At 38.1% G+C, this 17,142-nt stretch overlaps 1 protein-coding gene across 3 annotated transcripts in view; it reads right to left on the reverse strand.

Moving 5' to 3' along the window:
• Positions 1–10,249: 10,249 nt before the first annotated feature.
• The window catches only part of kiaa1549lb (KIAA1549-like b), a 62,343-nt gene continuing 55,450 nt past the window's right edge, over positions 10,250–17,142 (reverse strand). For all 3 annotated transcript variants that reach the window (XM_063476999.1, XM_063476988.1, XM_063476978.1), the window contains 5 exons: positions 15,190–15,558; positions 15,013–15,104; positions 14,547–14,695; positions 14,199–14,350; positions 10,250–12,940 (listed from right to left, as the gene is read on the reverse strand). In XM_063476999.1, the coding sequence (XP_063333069.1) occupies positions 12,677–12,940; positions 14,199–14,350; positions 14,547–14,695; positions 15,013–15,104; positions 15,190–15,558 (1,026 nt within the window). In that variant the 3' untranslated portion in view covers positions 10,250–12,676. The remainder of the gene's footprint in view (positions 12,941–14,198; positions 14,351–14,546; positions 14,696–15,012; positions 15,105–15,189; positions 15,559–17,142) is intronic.

Here is a 17,142-nt window from a genome sequence, read left to right on the forward strand (position 1 = left end):
AACACTGAAACTTAGGATTATAATGTTCAAAACAGGACAATTAAAGAATCAGAAAATAAACCATAATCAGTGTTGGTCAAGTTACTTGAAAAAAGTAATCAGTAACTAATTACTGATTACATCCCAAAAAAGTAATCCTGTTACTTTACTGATTACTTATTTTCAAGAGTAATTAATTACTTAGTTACTTAGTTACTTTTTAAAAACACGATTTACAACCTGAATAGGTGATAAAGCAATAGATCTTTCAGCCCAATTCTACTTTTTCTGCATAATCCATCATACAAAATGTAATCAAATGGAAAAGTCTCTTTTTAAAACTTGTTTTATTAGTTTTAATCTTTTAACTTTATGCATCAAGCAAAAATGTAATTATATGCAACATTCTCTGACTGGAAGAAATTTGTTTAACATTTAAACCTATTTTCTGCACATTCCAGCACATAAAATAAAATAATTTTTTTGTGTTTACAGTCACTCTTTCAAATAGATGCAAGTAAAACACAGCAGAAAATAAATAAAATCAAAGACTAGCGGTCCTGTTGCTCTATTTTCACCTGTAAAGCAGGAGTGGGGTAGGCGGAGATGTGCCTTGGTGCAGGTGTGCGGCAGCGGTCAGTTGAAGAATCTACGAGTTTCTCTGTGAATTTCCAATTACGTCGTAGTGCACTCGGTGCTTGCTCGGAAGTTTAGGGGGTTTTTTCGCTGTAAAAAGAAGTTTTCCTCCCATGCACAGCGGACACTAATGCTTTTGTCACTTTTTATGGAATCAAACTCAAAGTAAGGTCAGTACTTCCACACTTTAAACGCTGCACGGTCATACTCTCTCCCGCACTCGATATATTATCCATTGTTGATCTGCACACAGCTGTTGTCACGAACATCGCACTCGCTTACGTCACTGTCATGAGACATTCTCGCAAAAAATCGCGGTTTTAGTAACGCAGTAACGCAGCGTTCCTACGGGAAAGTAACGGTAATCTAATTACCGTTTTTGCAATAGTAATCCCTTACTTTACTCGTTACTTGAAAAAAGTAATCGGATTACAGTAACGCGTTACTGCCCATCTCTGACCATAATACATAAAAAAACACCAAAATACAAGAAACTGAAAATGCTGGGTCAAAATGACCCAGAACCATGACAATAATGGGAAGCAGAGCCTTCAGCTTTCAGGCCCCTCTTCTGTGAAACCTCTAGCAGAGGTTTCTTCAAGGGAGTTTTTTCTTCCCACTGTCGCACATAGGCAGTAATCTGACTGTTGGGTTTTTTCTGTTTTCTCTGTATTATTGTAGGGTCCTTACCTGACAATGTAAAGTGCCTTGAGGCAACTAGATCTAGGTGCTAAATAAATAAAACCAAATTGAATAAAATTAGAAATTTCACCCGCTGCTTTGGCATTTTGGTTCCATTTTTGTTATAATTTCAAGACTTGGTAAGGGCTGGACTTTTTTTGTTGTCATTCACACATAAAACCTTTTGTTTTATCATGACTTTAACCCACACACTAGCAAAGGCTCACAGTTGTAACCTTGTGTCTGGACCACATATGCAAAAAGACAATAGACCTTCTTTTTCATTTTTTGAAAAGTTTGTCCTATCTTGGCACTAGAGTATATGGAACCGATTTAAATAACTTAATCACCCTGTCAGCATGCACTTCACAGTGGCTGTGGCAATCAGCTGATAATGTTACTGCTCACACACTCCCAGCAGAGAGTCACTCATTTCCCATTCACTTCCCTGTGTGCGGTCACAAATCACACACAAGGCCATCTTCTAACATGGAAGGTAATCTTATTTTATGAATTATGCTGAAATTTGTTTATCCTTGTTATGTATATGAGTTAAAGTAATGCACAAATATTTGTAGTAACTCTCAAACATGATTTGGTGACTTCTGACTGTAGGTGCAGCATGTAAAGGACTTGAAATTGCCAGAGTAAAAAAAAATGTAAATATTCTAATTATCATCACGTTAGGGAACCCAATAAGCCTCTAAAAATCAAACCACGGCAAGGATGCACAAACAATAACAGTTCAAAAGAGAGGTCTCTTTTATCATCACTCTACACAAAGCAATTAACTGTTGGGTCATACACAATAAACATAGTAAAGAACAAACGTGACAGCCTCTGTTGAAGTACTGCAATTAATTATTTTCATTATCTGTTGACTTGGTGGTTATTTTGCAATCATTCAGTTAATGCCAATCACAACTTTGCAGAGCCAATAAGGCCTTTAAATGTGTCATTTTGATTGGCAAAGGAAAGCAATTAATCACCTCTTTTGAGGCACTGTATTGGTTTTTCCTCAAGAAATAAAATGATAAAACTTTTTTGTTAAATGGCAAATATTATGCTAACTAGGCACTGATTTGGAACTGATTTTAAAAGGAAAACAACAGCAGAATTGATCTGAACTCATTCAAACAAGTTAATTGTGAAAGTTTTAGAAAAAAAATAATTATTTACTTTTAATACAAGAATGCAATATCTAGATAACTCTTGTTCTTTTGGCTCATCACTTTACAGGTTGCCAAAACAAGAAGATGGTACAGTATGGTAGCAACCTGTTCTGTCACATCAACCCTCTGCATGTCCTCATTTACTACATCGTGAATCTTCTCTACGGTCTTCATTCTTTTCTCCTCCCTGGCAGCTCACTGGTGTGCTCACTGACACCTTATCACATGCATGTCTTTTCTACATCCACAATGGCGCAGTGCCACTCCTGACACTCCCTATACTTCTACATCAGCACTCTCAAAGTAAATATCACATCTGTAGTACTCTTTCGCAACATAAAACTATACTGCTGTTCACCAATTGTCACTTCTCTTCTTAACCCAGCTTCAACAGTCTGTCATTTTCATGGTGTGGCTCATCAGCTTTATCCCTTTTTGCTACAGCTCTGCACATCACCCATTTTATGAAAATCAGTACCAGTACACCTTTCCTTTGCTTTCCTCAGGCATCCTCTCACTCTCCAGAACTGTGTTAAACAACCTGTTCAAAAAATCTACACATCATACATGAACAACTATGTCATTTGGACCAACCGCCTTTCTGCTCTTCTTCTTTAGCTGGCCTCACTTCCCCTGTAGAGAAATGGTAAAGATATTTTGTTCCTATATAATCTGTAGAAATCTGCAAAAATAAACTTTTTGTCTTGAAAACATTTATTTTTTTAAAAATGTTGAGGTTGCAACAGTAAAAGTAATCATAAAACTAAAACTGGCCACATCATGACATTTCTAGCTGGGAATATTGCAAAGAAAGCAGCACACAAGTGAGAAGGATAAAAGACAGAAGGAGGTCCATTGAAGAGGACTGGAAACGGAAGGAGCAAATGCATAAGAAGTGGCAAGTGAGGGCCAGGCAGCTAAATTCTGCTGACTACTCAGGTTTCAAACAGCTGGGTAGGGGAGCTCAGCACTCTTTAACATATGGTATCACTGAGCAATTAATCTACAGAGGGAAAGTATGGAAGGACAACAGAGAGAGGTAAAAAGAACTGGCAGAAGGGGTCAAGAAAGTGAGAAATCAGCAGAAAAGATTTGAGGAAGAAAGAAGGCTGCTTACAGTAACACCCATTATTTTCCCAGAAGACAGGTGCAGGGGATATTAATCCAAATAAGAGAGGTAAGCTTTGCCAGTTTTCAGCTCATGCTACAGCCAAAGCTCTGCATATTCCACCCAGCCAAAGGCTTTTAGATGCTTCCCATTAGAACCGAGACAGGGCTGGAATTTAATGGCCAAGTTGCGAAGGAGGATCCAGCCTGTTACTCACTACTAAGTGGCTTCCAACCCAGTTCAACATTCAGTATAAAGACTTTTGATGGCTTTTCCTCATAAATACTTGGAAAGACAAACAGGGGCAACACTTTTTTCTGGTGTGAAACAGTAACAAACTTAAAAGCAGTGAATACCTGTGAATATTTAGCTGCTAAGCACCTACGTCTGAGTTCTTTCCTTAAGTTTGAGTGGAAAACTTGACATTTTTCTTTAATAGGACACATTCTTGTTATTATAGTCACTTGAGCCACTTGCCAGAAAAATTAAATGAAACCCTGAATATGAGCACAGAGCTTATTCCTTTAAGAGCACAACACATCAAAGTGAATAAATATAGCCTGACTGTCTTCACTCGTTTAACACTTAACTTATTGTATTTCATTCACCGAAATATCCATGAATTGGATAAATACAAGCATGAACTACAGAGAGGAACACAAAGACAAGCATTGCACTAACTACTGAGCACTTACAAGACTTTTCCTGTTTCTATTTCAAGAGATTGCCATGTTGTCATGAAGCACAATGAAGCTATATTAGCTGCTATATCCTCACACATCATTGTTTACACATCAGTTTAAGTTTGGGGTGATTTTTTAAAGTTATCGAGTTTGTTTTCTATGTTATTCTTTATTTATTGCTAGTTTGAGTTTCTAATTGCTGTTTTAGTTCATGTATTGAAAGTCTACTATTTCATATATACTATTAATACTAGTTTTTCTAACATTAAGTATTTTGTTCCTGTCTTATCTATATTCTAGTAATGAGTCTTAGTTTGGGTTAATGTATATTATTAGTAATTGTATTAGTCTATGTTGCTGTGTTCACTTGTCCCTGATTTCTTATTCAGTAATTTTCTTCAGGTCTATGTTAGTGTCCTTTAGCTATTGCCTGTTCTATCTTGAAGGTTTGTTTTCTTTTGTGTTTAATTTTAGTTTTACTTCCTGTCTTCTCCCTCCTTTGTGATTCTGTGCTTCTCCCTGATCGCTTTCCCCGGTTGTTTTTCTGCCCTCACTTGTGTCTTTTTTTCTCTAATTAGTGCTCTGTGTATACATCCTCCAGTGTCTCCCACATCTAGTTTATCTGTTAGGTTCCTCTAGCTGACCTATGTCACTGTGCATCTTGTGTTTTTACCTTTTGGACTTTGTTAATGCGCAAATCTCATCATCAGCCTTGATTAAACAGATTGCTCTTGTTTGTTACTCCTTTGTGTCCCGCATCTGGGTCCTCTCCTAATCACTATCTCTGGCAGATAATAGAGAAGTTGGTGGAAAAATAAATTTCAACTTAAAGGTATTTCAAGCAAATTAGTTCATTAGTTGATCAGTTTAACCAGACAAATATTTAGATTTGTCTGTGTTATGTTTTTTGATCCACCTGAGATTTCTTAATTTATTTAATAAGGTTAATAACATTTTGATTCTCAAATGGTCACATAAATAATAAAATGCACAAATCTCAATCATATAAATGTAACAGCAACTGCAATACATTATTATCATATGATTTGTCTGTTAAGTATCTTTGACAGCCCCTAGAGTAGTGTACTGCAAAAACACTAAATATGAGAGTGCATGAAAGGAAAAGCAAAGGCAGAAAGGGACATCCAGTTATTTTAGCTTCATGGAGTCAGTTAAGAGTGACAAACTTTGGAAAGTTTTAAACTTAGAGTAAGCAGGTCATGGCTGTGGTACCCTCATATTTTTAAGGAGGTGGACTGAACTTCTGCAGAGTGGAATTTGCTATGATGCACCGACTGGAGTAGGCAGATATAATCAATAGAATTACATGAAATGGCAGCCTGAAACACACCACACACAACCACTGTACTGAAAACCCTAAAGGTTTGTCTATTTAAAGCTCAACTGCCCTGACACAGAAAAAGTTGCATAGCTTTATTTACTGTACGCGCATGATTCATGCAAACTGAAGCATATGCTGCAGAGGCACGACAGGCACTAAGATAATTTTAATGTTCTATTCCACCGTGTAGTTCAGAGGCGCCTCAGTTAATGAGACTCAGTCTGTCTGGTTCTGAGTCTGACTTTCAATCCACCACCCACTGAGTTCACATATTAAAATTATACCACTGGGGAAGAGTTCAGTCAGTGGAAAACAATGTGTCATTTTCATCCATATCAAATGATATGGATACAAGAAGAAAATGTTATCTTTGGGGATATCCATTGTCATTAGGTAATTTAAGGGCGAAGTGATGTATCATTTGCCTCATCCGGACCTCCTGACGCATACTAATACCAAAACAGTTACGCTTCATTTCACAAATTCTCTCTGCTCCCAGCAATACCTCAGTCAGAATTCAGTTTACGAGTTAAAAGTGCAAACATAGTTGTGAATATCAATGTGAGAAAATGTCACTTGTGGTATCACAGGAAATTTGTTAAGTTACTTTCAAGTTTGTTTTCCACCCTTGACCGGTCCTTGTACTGATCATTGTGGTAATTATCAAATCTCTGTGCTGATGTCTTCTCAGAAGTCTGCATTATAATTACTTTAAGCAGCCTTTATTAGAGATAATGGACCTTCAGAGTTCGATCACATTTAATTACAACTGACAAATTAGGCTCTAACTATATCTACACTCTACCTGGGAGAGAGAATATCAAATACAAGAACGACTGCTTCCATGTGTTGTGCATTTCATTGAATTAAATGAGGATTCAGGGAAATAGATAAGAGTTAGTCAGGAGAGGGGGCACAAAAGCAGAGGTGTGGATATGAGGCCTAAAAAATTGTGCAGCAACATCAAAGCACTGGTGATGGACAAAAGCATCTGAACCATACAGATTTGGTATTCTCATTAAAATCTGCCAAAGGTTTTAAGTCTCCCCACTTTTCTTCAAACCTTAATGTGTATTTGGATGTGTATGTGTATTTGCATTAATAACTAATATATGCAGTACATATGGACACAAACTGGACATGTTATGACACAGAGCTGACTTTAGAATGTGTCATATGAATGATGATGGTGGTCTGACTTCTAACGAATACATATACATCTTTCATGGGGCTAACAGGATTGAACTGTGCATTTGGAAACCACAGCAGCTGCATCAGTGTGTTTCAGTACCTCGATGTTGTGCTTTTAATAGAAAGTCATAATATTATTACCAATTATTAAATCAGTCACTGCCATATTGGCATTAATAATGCCAATAACAATGCTACTATTCTTGTAATAATTTTTTTTTAGAATTTCATCATCACCTGAAAACCATGTAATTGACTAGTTTAGTCCATTTAATTAATTTAATCCAATGCTGGTTTCAAGGTTTCACATCACACTGGTTTAAGTTGAATTAAGGTTTAGTCGATGGTTTTTCTTTAATCACAAATCAAGACTGCAGTTACAAGTCACAAACAAAATTCCCACTCTCAGCATATTCATCTGAAACAACCTTCTGCTATTCAACCCTGAACATACTTCAATCTGCACAACAAAGGTGGACAAAAAGACGTCACTTTGATTTTTGAGTGAAGGAGACGCTGATGTTTATGGTAACAACAGGCAAGAAACATCTCAGTCTGGCATATTCCCGTCTATGCATCTATTCTTGAGCAGATTGCATTACTAAAAAGATTTAAATGCAACTTGATACATGATAAAATTTAGTTTACTTTCAGTTCATTCTACTTAATTGTATTGTATAATCGATTGTATAGTTTTCCTGATACTGTGTCCATCTCATGTAACATTTTGTGCATATTACCAGTGCAGCTCTCTCTTTATGGAAGTAAAGGCGATTTAGATGTGTTCTGACTTGGAAGCCTATTTACCATTTCCAGAGAGAGGGCATTTGTTTGCATGGCACTAGGGAGAACCCTAGTGGTAAAATACTGAACTACAGATTTAATGCATTATTTTTGTACACACACACACACACACATACAAAAAAGGCAAAAATGCCTGGCGCTCATGCTGGTACGCAAAACATGACGATAATAAAATATGACATACATAAGTATTTTTGTCAATAAGGTCATATGAACAGAAGCACTGTATTATAGTGAATTAACACAAGTCATTTGACCTTGAAACAAGAATACGCTAGCTCTTTAGTTATGTTAAAGTTATGTTAAAGTTATGTTAAAGTTCAGAGAAATTTCTGTAAAAGTCTGTATTTGTTTTTTAAATATTTCATCTCAGATTCTTTTGTTCTGTTTTGGGATAATAAGAGTCGGGACCCGCATCTGAAAGCATCTCTGTGGTAGAATGTATATTAGGCTACATTGCCAGAAGTGCTTGTTAATATTTCTGAATTTTAGAAATGCAAAAAGACTTTAACTCCATTCCCTACAGCTGCTGTAAATATAGCCAACAAAGACATACACCTGAGCCTCTAGGTGATTTTACCTCATTTTTTCAACAAGAAATCGATGGTTATAGGCAGGGCTGCACATAAGTGGTCCGCAGGTGCGCATTCGCTGTCAAAATAAAAGACGCGCACCAGATAAGAAGTTGGAACGCGCGTTTGCGTACATAAGATGTTCTGGAGGAAGACAGACATTTGTTCAGAACTCAAAAGATGTCGAAGAAGCAAGCTCCGTAAGCAATTACTTTGGTGTTCTTCCACCGCAAAAGAAGCGCGTATTCCCGGAAATTCCGAGAAATTCCACAAGCATGACCTGGTGCGCGTCTTTTATTTTGACAGCGAATGCGCACCTGCGGACCACTTACGTGCAGCCCTGGTTATAGGGATTTATTAGCCTTTGAGATTTTACTAAAGATGACCTAGTGAAGGGCAATAAGAAACTGAAGACTACCAGCACAAGCTCTATTAACTGGCTGTTTCCTGAGTTTTACATTTTGGGGGGTTTTCTTCATAGAGAAACATAGCTAAAGGTCTGCACGTGAAAACAAAGTCATTACTCTCAGTATGATTATGACTGTTATTAGTACTGAAGGAAAATAAAGCTACATTCAATCCGCCCTGCCAGTGATATGATTCACTGCAGCTCAACTGTCAAAAATGGTATGTGTGCAAAGTCAAACACTGTATGTGGGTAGAGTAAATTTGAGTATGCTCACCTGTCAACATGACAGAATAGTTTTTGCTGCACTGGTACCTGTCACAGCTGTAGCACTTTCAGTGGCATCAGAATGGCACTTTGGGTCTTTACTCATATAATCTCTAGCTACTCTGATGGGTGTTGAGCTTGCTGCAAACTTCTGCAGTAGTGTCAGAAATGACACTTTTATTCATGGACCTGAATTGGCAGGTAACACAAACAAGAATATGCTTGCTCCACAGTTTGCTGATGTGTTACAGAACTGAGTCAGGTCAAAGAAGTCTTTGACAAGAGACAGGTTTCTATATTATAAGACACATTACTTTTTAAATATTTGCTTGAGTTTATGCAAGTTAAGACCTGTTGAAGCTTTAAATGGTTGCAGGTGAATTCACCTACAGTAATATGCCAAGTGTGCCCCAGAACCCTGCTCATATACTATGTGTCTCTACTAAAGTCATGCTGCCATACAACAGGGGTGTCCAACTCCAGGCCTCAAGGGCCGGTGTCCTGCAGGTTTTAGATCTCACCCTGGGTCAACACACTTGAATCAAATGATTAGTTCATTACCAGGCCTCTGGAGAACTTCAAGACATGCTGATGAGGTAATTTAGCCATTTAAATCAGCTGTGTTAGATCAAGGATACATCTAAAACCTGCAGGTGCGCATTCGCTGTCAAAATAAAAGACGCGCACCAGGTCATGCTTGTGGAATTTCTCGGAATTTCCGGGAATTCTTTTGCGGTGGAGGAACACCAAAGTAATTGCTTACGGAGCTTGCTTCTTCTACGGTATTCAAAAATAAGCAACTTACTTACAGGAGAGATATATTTCCTGGCTGTCATGCTACTTGAGCCGAAAAACTTTTAAAATGAAAGAAAGCTTCAATTTTGTAATCAGTTGCTCAGTGCTGCCTCTGGTGGCTGCACACAGCAAAATGTTGGCTCACAACCATGCAGTCCATGAAAACAAGTTACTTTACACATCTATAACCATCTGTTGTTTTTCTGAATTACCATCAACCATGTCTATGTCTCCATGTTAGCATGTCTTGCGGAACATGTAGTAAATTAGGATACCAAGATAACAACTACACACATGGTTACACAAAAAGTTGCTCTGACCTCTTCAATAATGCTCGACAGGTAAACTGATTTTCGGGGTAAAAAACGATGGAGGGACTGATTTGCTCTCCAAATAAAACCTTTTATTCCATTTTAATCATCTTGGCTAAAACTTCTGTCACTCTCAATCATTCTCTTCATCTCTCTGTCAGATTAATATGAGAGGATCATTGAATCTAACAAGGTCAAACAGATGAAGAGAAATAAGAAACCAGCCTGGAAGAAAAAAAACACTGATTTTTTTAATAGATTTAGTTCACTTTGCATTTAATTTTAGAGAATAAATACTCATCTTTTTTCAAATCAAATAATAACCTAAAACCCCTTTGTTTCATATGACTAAGTTTTCTCAAATATCCAGCATGAGAATGTGGAAAGGTCTTCACTTCTGGTACTCACAAAAATGGTTTCACTGTATTACCTACAGCTTTTAAGACACAAGTGCTTGTCTGAATAATCAGTAAAATTAATAAAAACAAGCAGACAGTTTGTGTTGAGTTTAGGACAGACAAGATTTCTTCATTACTACATACACATCAACAGGGATGAGTATAAAATAACAGTTACTGGAAAAGAAGGAGACTTTGTTAAGTAATCATGAGGCAAAAAGGCTAAATTCATCCAGGATTGCTGAAAAAGCAATACTGCTCTATAAAAGGAAACAATGATTTGAAGGCATCTTCACTCTTTATGTCACCACTGACTGCTTTCCCACAACAGCATTGATCAGAATATAATCAGCAAAGCATTCCACGTGAATATCAGTAAAAGTAGGCAATCTATACCATCTCAGTGTGTATACAAATATATTGCAGCATCCCTGGTGTAGGCCTACATGCACTCATCTTCAGTCAGTCCCACTTTCAGTTCCCGTGCAAGCAATTACGCATGAAGAGTTCAAACTAACCTGCTAGAGCCTTTCATGCCACAGTGAAATATGAGGAAAGAATTCCTTCAATGGGAGTTTTAAACATTTGTTTTGGGGCCTAATATGGTGTCCTAACATGAGGCTGACAAAGTTGATAAAGATGGCCAAATTAATTTGGCTAAATTAAACCCATCCCATTAAAAAAGTCAGCAGGATTTCTTTTCATTTTTCCAGAGAATAATCATGACCGCCTTTCTTCTTGTCCCTGCTAAAATAAGTGTAATAAGTGTCCTTTATACCATTCAAGGCTTGGTCTTTTATTTAACCTGTAAATTTATATACTATATATCCTGCATTTACTGGGCCTTGATCACCATTATTAATACTCACATTTTAACTTTCAAGGTTGGCAGACATGTTTTATATTGTTATGTATGACCTGGCTTAGTTTCATTACATATGAAAACTTCCCCAAAAATGAAGGTAACTGTCTTCTATAGCATGACTCCAGGGCACAATGATGATCCACAGTGATATGTTCATCTTGAACACTGTTTCTGAACCATGACACGATGGCTTGTGCGCTTAAACCTCTGAATGGGAGTGGTGATGTAGAACCTCATTATGTGTCAGTACTTTAAACAAACGTGGCATTTTATTCATTAAATGTGCTCATTGAGACCATCGAGATGCTTTAGGGGCAGTAAACAAGCATATACTCACTATCTTTATAGTTGAACTTTACAAGAAACGATGCCGATACTACTAGCGGTTAAGAGACTGGATTTTGTTTAAGGGTTTGAAATTGTAGAGTAGGTGTGCTGAATCATCGGCAAATGATAAAGTATAAAAATCCAGCTGAGCATATAAATTTTACTTCAAAGTTGTTCATTTGGGTTTTCAAAAGCCAAAGTGTTTGTGTTTTCTACATTTAAAAAAAAGCCAAACATATGGTTAAGTATTTGACAACAGTAATATACTATAATAACCACCTATTACTGTTCAAAGGAAAGGTCTCTTAATGCTAACCAAGTGAATTTACTTTTTGAACACCCAACAAATACTGCAGTCATGAATGATTCTCTCACTTTGCATACACGGAGATATACAGTTCATCAGTCACATCATCATGGATGCATCGTCATGTTAACTTGGGTTAAACTGAAAACACAAATACCCATTCACTGTATTTAAACCATTTCTTAATTTAAAGAAACTAGTTTAAACTAAAAAAAGAAAAACAATATTAGTCCACCAAAGATAACAAGCATTTGTTGTTATTGGTGTTATTATGTGATCTGCAAACAAACATTAAAAAGCGATGCACTGGTTTGATATTGTATGGATTCGGATATTAGCAGATATTGATCGAGCCCATCTTGTTCAAGCTAACGTTCTATAAAAGGAGATTAGATACACAATGTCCTTATACTGTACATGCTCATATACACTGTGGTTTATACTTACCCATCTGACAGGAAGAATTTGGTCCTCTCAGTACAGACAATAACGCTACGGGGTTGTCTCTTCTCAATTAATTCTGATTACCAAAAAAATTGTGATCATGGAAAAAAAAGACATTTTCCATATTTAGCGTCTCCTATTGACATATCTACAGAGAGATGTGTGTACTTACTTTGGACATCATCAACAGAGGATGGCAATAATCTTTTGTTCATTTCCCTAAAGTCAGGAGCTAAAAAAACATCAATGGTGTATGAAAAGAAATCAATAAGTGGATCATCAGTGGATAAAGAACATCAGTCTGTTATAGAGTACAAACATCAAAAATCTGTCCATAGGAATGCCACCACTGTGTGCATGTCCTGCACACATGGGAGCAGAATCAAACCTAGAACTCAAACATGTCATTCTGCTTCTTCGCTAGCTTTGCCACCTCCTGTCGGATAGCTTGCACAAGTGCAGAGGTGGAGAGGCTGCTCAGGGGCATACTGTCCATGTCCTTCAGCACCTGGGGTAGACTTTGCTGGGATGATGTGCTTGGGGCAGGTGGTGGCTGCTCCAGTGTCTGGTTATACTGCAGAGGCAGCCTGGTGGGGCTCCCCTGTGGGTAGCGAGGATGAGGAAAAGCCTCTACGTACCCAGGCAGGGGCACCTGAAAAACAAGATGAACAGGACATCAGAAATACAGAAACATCATTACTACTGCCCACTAAAGATGACTTTGTTAGAAGACAGAATATTCGTTAGTTTTCCATCTTGCTGAGTGAACAGTTTCTCTTGAACCACTAATTAAAAAGAATGGGTGATAACGCAAAATATACAAAAAATGGACCAACTTAACAAGGAAAGTAATGAGTGTGGAGCTCTACAAATATATTAAACTAAGATGCAACTTGATTCAAACATTGCTTCGAACAAAAATCTACTTTTGCATGAAGACACAAATTTTAAGTGTCAGCATTACACACCACAAAACTAAAAAAAAAAGGGAAAAAAAGCAAACAGTAAATTTTTTAAAAAGGTGTTCATTTAAGAAATGTGCTCAACTACCCCAGTGTTTTGTTGTGTCCACTCAACGCCAGCCATAAATTCAGTTCAGCAAATGGTTTCTAAATGACACTGGTTCTGCAAAAAGACACTGCATGAATGCATTTGGTTGAAACAGGCAAAGAGACAAGAAAAAAAAAAGACAAAAAACATTTCATACAAACAGGGAGAGTGCAGGGAGGGAGGGACACATAGGCCACACGGGTTGCAATAACACATCTAACAAGACAAATGGAGCCTTTCCAATTGTAATGAAAAACAAAGAAAATTTAGGACTGTGCTTAACAACTACTAAGTTAAGTGAGTCCCAGTCATCTTCAAAGTTAGAGACTGGGCAGAAAATGTGTTTTGGATCAATGTCAGTTCCATAATGAGACAAAGGACAAAACAAATGTTTAATGGGGAGGGGTATCCCAACTACGCGACTTTTTATTATTAATTCATGTCAGTTCAGTACCACGCTTTATGGCTCTTTAGGCTTGAATTGAACTTATGCAGAAAAAAAAACAAGTTGAAGCATTTTAATATTATCTAATATATTTTATCATATTAATAGTGTGTTTCAGGAAACTGTATGAAAATAAGAGAAAACAAAAAAAAACAACCTTACATGTATGTTATGTTTGTAGCCATTCTCTAACCTGTTCGAAGTCTTGATTTATTCTTAATCCTTCAAGAAATTCATTTGGAGGAGTTTATTTTAAAGATCTAATTATTAGTCCAAGGATCTCTTGGAGCTATGGGACAACAGCTTAAGCTGGACTGTCCTGTTTAATTCCGACATCTAGTAATGACATTCTACCACTGTACATTAATTATTCTGCAGTAGGCTTGGGTGCTTCGGGCAAAATGAGCTTCCTTACAGAATCTGCCCACTGTGGCGGCACATCCTCGGGTTCAGGTGGATAAGACATCCAAGAGGGACTGTGGTAGGAGGTGGGCGGTGTGGACACAAAGTATTCTGAGTAACCGGGCCTCGTGGCTGGGATGGCATAGACAGCCGTGATTGGGTTTCCTGTGAAAAATAGAGAAGAGAGAGTGGCACTGACTAATTTCATTTGTGGGTTCATAAATTTCAGCTTTTCACCTCAAGCATTTTCATTTGTCCAACTATTTTTCCATTCTTGAAAAAGTAATGTTGGCATTAAAGCACACTGGAACACACTGTGGGTTGCTTTTAAAATGCAAAGTCATCTCCTTCTTATGCTTACCTGAGTAGTTGGACACAGGCTGCTCTGCAGTGATAGATGGAAGTGCTGCTCTAGTGGTTGGCCCATATGGGTTGTTGTCATGTTGACTTTGCATTTCAGTGACAGATGTCTCTAAGCTCCTTCCCTTAGGCCCCAAGTCAGAAGTGGAACTAAGTTGGACAGAGATTGGAGAGGCAATAAACAAAGACATACTGCAATACTACACCACTAGATGGCAGACACATGCTGAGTGAAAAAGTGGGCACCTTATTAACATTCTTCCCATCTCTCAATGCACTGCTCCAATATTAAAATTTACACAAGCCCTAAAATCGCGCTGGCCACAGTACATCACCCAGTGACTATCTAGTCCCTGAATATACATTTAAATATGAATAAATGTTGAATATCTTATGGGGTTTGGGAAATACAGGCAGCAGCATGACGGTCTGTCTGCAGCTGTGCTCGTGTATATCTTCAGCATTACCGTCTTAGAGAAGTCCCAGGAGGGGGCCCAGTGCGAGGTGGTAAAGGGGGAGGAGAACCCATGGCCTCAGGAAGCTGGGTGAAGCGAAAGGCCTTAAACAGATTGTGAAAGCCATTTAGGGTTAACGTTTCTTTATTACAGGTATTAGAGAGCACAAGTGATTCTCAGCCAACTTACTGGTTTAGGCAGGCTACACTGATACATATCTGTACCATAAGATGGCACCCACTGGAGGCCTCCCTGTCCAGAGCTCATTGTACCCGGTGCACTGGTCACCACATCTGCATAAGGGAGGGGAGGCGGCGCAGGGTTGTAGTGGTTTGGTTGGTGGTGGTGGGAGTGCCTTCCGGATGTGGACTGCCCCCCTGAAGCCAGACTGAAAGCCTCCTCTAGCAGCAGGTGCATCTGCTGTCGCACTTCATCAATCGACGGTTGTGAACTGAGAGTGGATGTCTCTGAGTGGCCTTTCAAGCCCCGTCCATACATGTATCCCCGCGGTCCCATTATACGATCAACATTTGTCTCCTCAATCAACTCTGGCTCAGTCTGAAAATGTTACCATAGAGAAACTATTGTGAACTGAGACTAAACATACTTTTGCAAAGTCTGACAACTTGTACATTTGGTAGAAAAGCCTATATTTATCTGTTTCATTTTCTTAAATAACAACAACAACAACAAAAAAAAAAACACAATTACAAGCAACATACAAACAAGACTGATGAGATATGCAATTTTGGCACAAGTTTAACCCTCTGAGGCCTAAGAAATTATCTGTGGTGACCCAAACCCTAATCTCAGGTTGACAGTTAAGATTTTAGCAATCAAGTCACAAAGAAATGATCATTCCAACTGAGACACATCAAAGCCTATTTTTTTCTCAAAAAAACATGTCTACTGTCTCCAAAATACAGGGTTATGATTAGAGCTTAGGCTAGGGTTAGGGTTGTCACCAGTGATGACTTTAGCCCTCAGAGAATAAAAGCATCAGTTTCACGGTAGCTTTATGCTGATGGTTTGTGGAAAGTATGCTTTGACTTTCAAATTTTTGTGATACTTTTAAACGTAGCCTTTCCACACTGAATTGTCAGGATGCTAACAGATACAAGTCCTGTAATGTATTTTGTAACTCTGTCACTTGGTTGCAAACAAAGTGCTGACTGAGCTAGAAGAGGCTGTTTAACATACACTTGAGTGTACTAGATTAATTTGCTGGAATAGTTTAATCCAATGTTGTTATGAGTTTGGTTACAGTAAGCTTAGGAGAAGGGCCACTGATACTTTATACATAACCACTGTCCTCTCAACTCTATGTATTCCACTCTCAGACTTAATTTCCCTCCATCTTTTCTTACTTCCTCTTTAGCCACATGAAATCAGTCCTCATACTTAGTGATAAATTAATATGAGTTGAGGCTGTCCTACTTCCTGTGCGAATACAGACTAGTCATGGGAGACCTAGTGTGGTGCACCTCATAAATCAGCCCCTCTTGCAACACAGAACAGCAGAGAAATATATCTGCAATGATGGAGCCTGCAGCTACATGAGGCCCTCTGTAATGTACAGGGCCAGGAGTTCTGAGAAAGGATCTTGTAATTTGTACTGGCCATTGTGCCATGTTTCTAACAGAGCTGAAAGGTTGGTAACAAAGACTTCAACACACTATTTTGCTTTCGATACCAGCTAGTCATCTCAAACACCTGATCTATTTAAATTGGAAGCAAAAAGCTGCCAGACCAGATTTGAACCTGCAACAGGAGAAAAAGCACAGAATTGCATAAAACAGTAATACTCAACATAGGCGCCCACACTACAGCTATAAGAGCCAGTAGACCCTTTTATTTTTCTCCCATGAAAAGTCAGATGGCTGTCAGGTCAGTGGAAGTTCAGAGAAATATTTCCAGCACTGGCTCAGAATGAAAGCCCTCTTTAGGAATGGTCTGCCTGATTGCTCTTAGAAGCTCCCATACCTGTGTTCGGTCTTCATGACAGAGAAAAGCCATACACAGAACCATAATGGACCAATAAAACAGTAGGGACATAAACCAGTCTTCCTGAGATGCATTATATATCAAAACGACAGGACCCAATAAATCTTAGCTCTTAATTATAAATGAACCACTTTTCTA

This window comes from Pelmatolapia mariae, linkage group LG1 (assembly GCF_036321145.2).
Source record: "Pelmatolapia mariae isolate MD_Pm_ZW linkage group LG1, Pm_UMD_F_2, whole genome shotgun sequence".
NCBI classification, from domain to species: domain Eukaryota; kingdom Metazoa; phylum Chordata; class Actinopteri; order Cichliformes; family Cichlidae; genus Pelmatolapia; species Pelmatolapia mariae.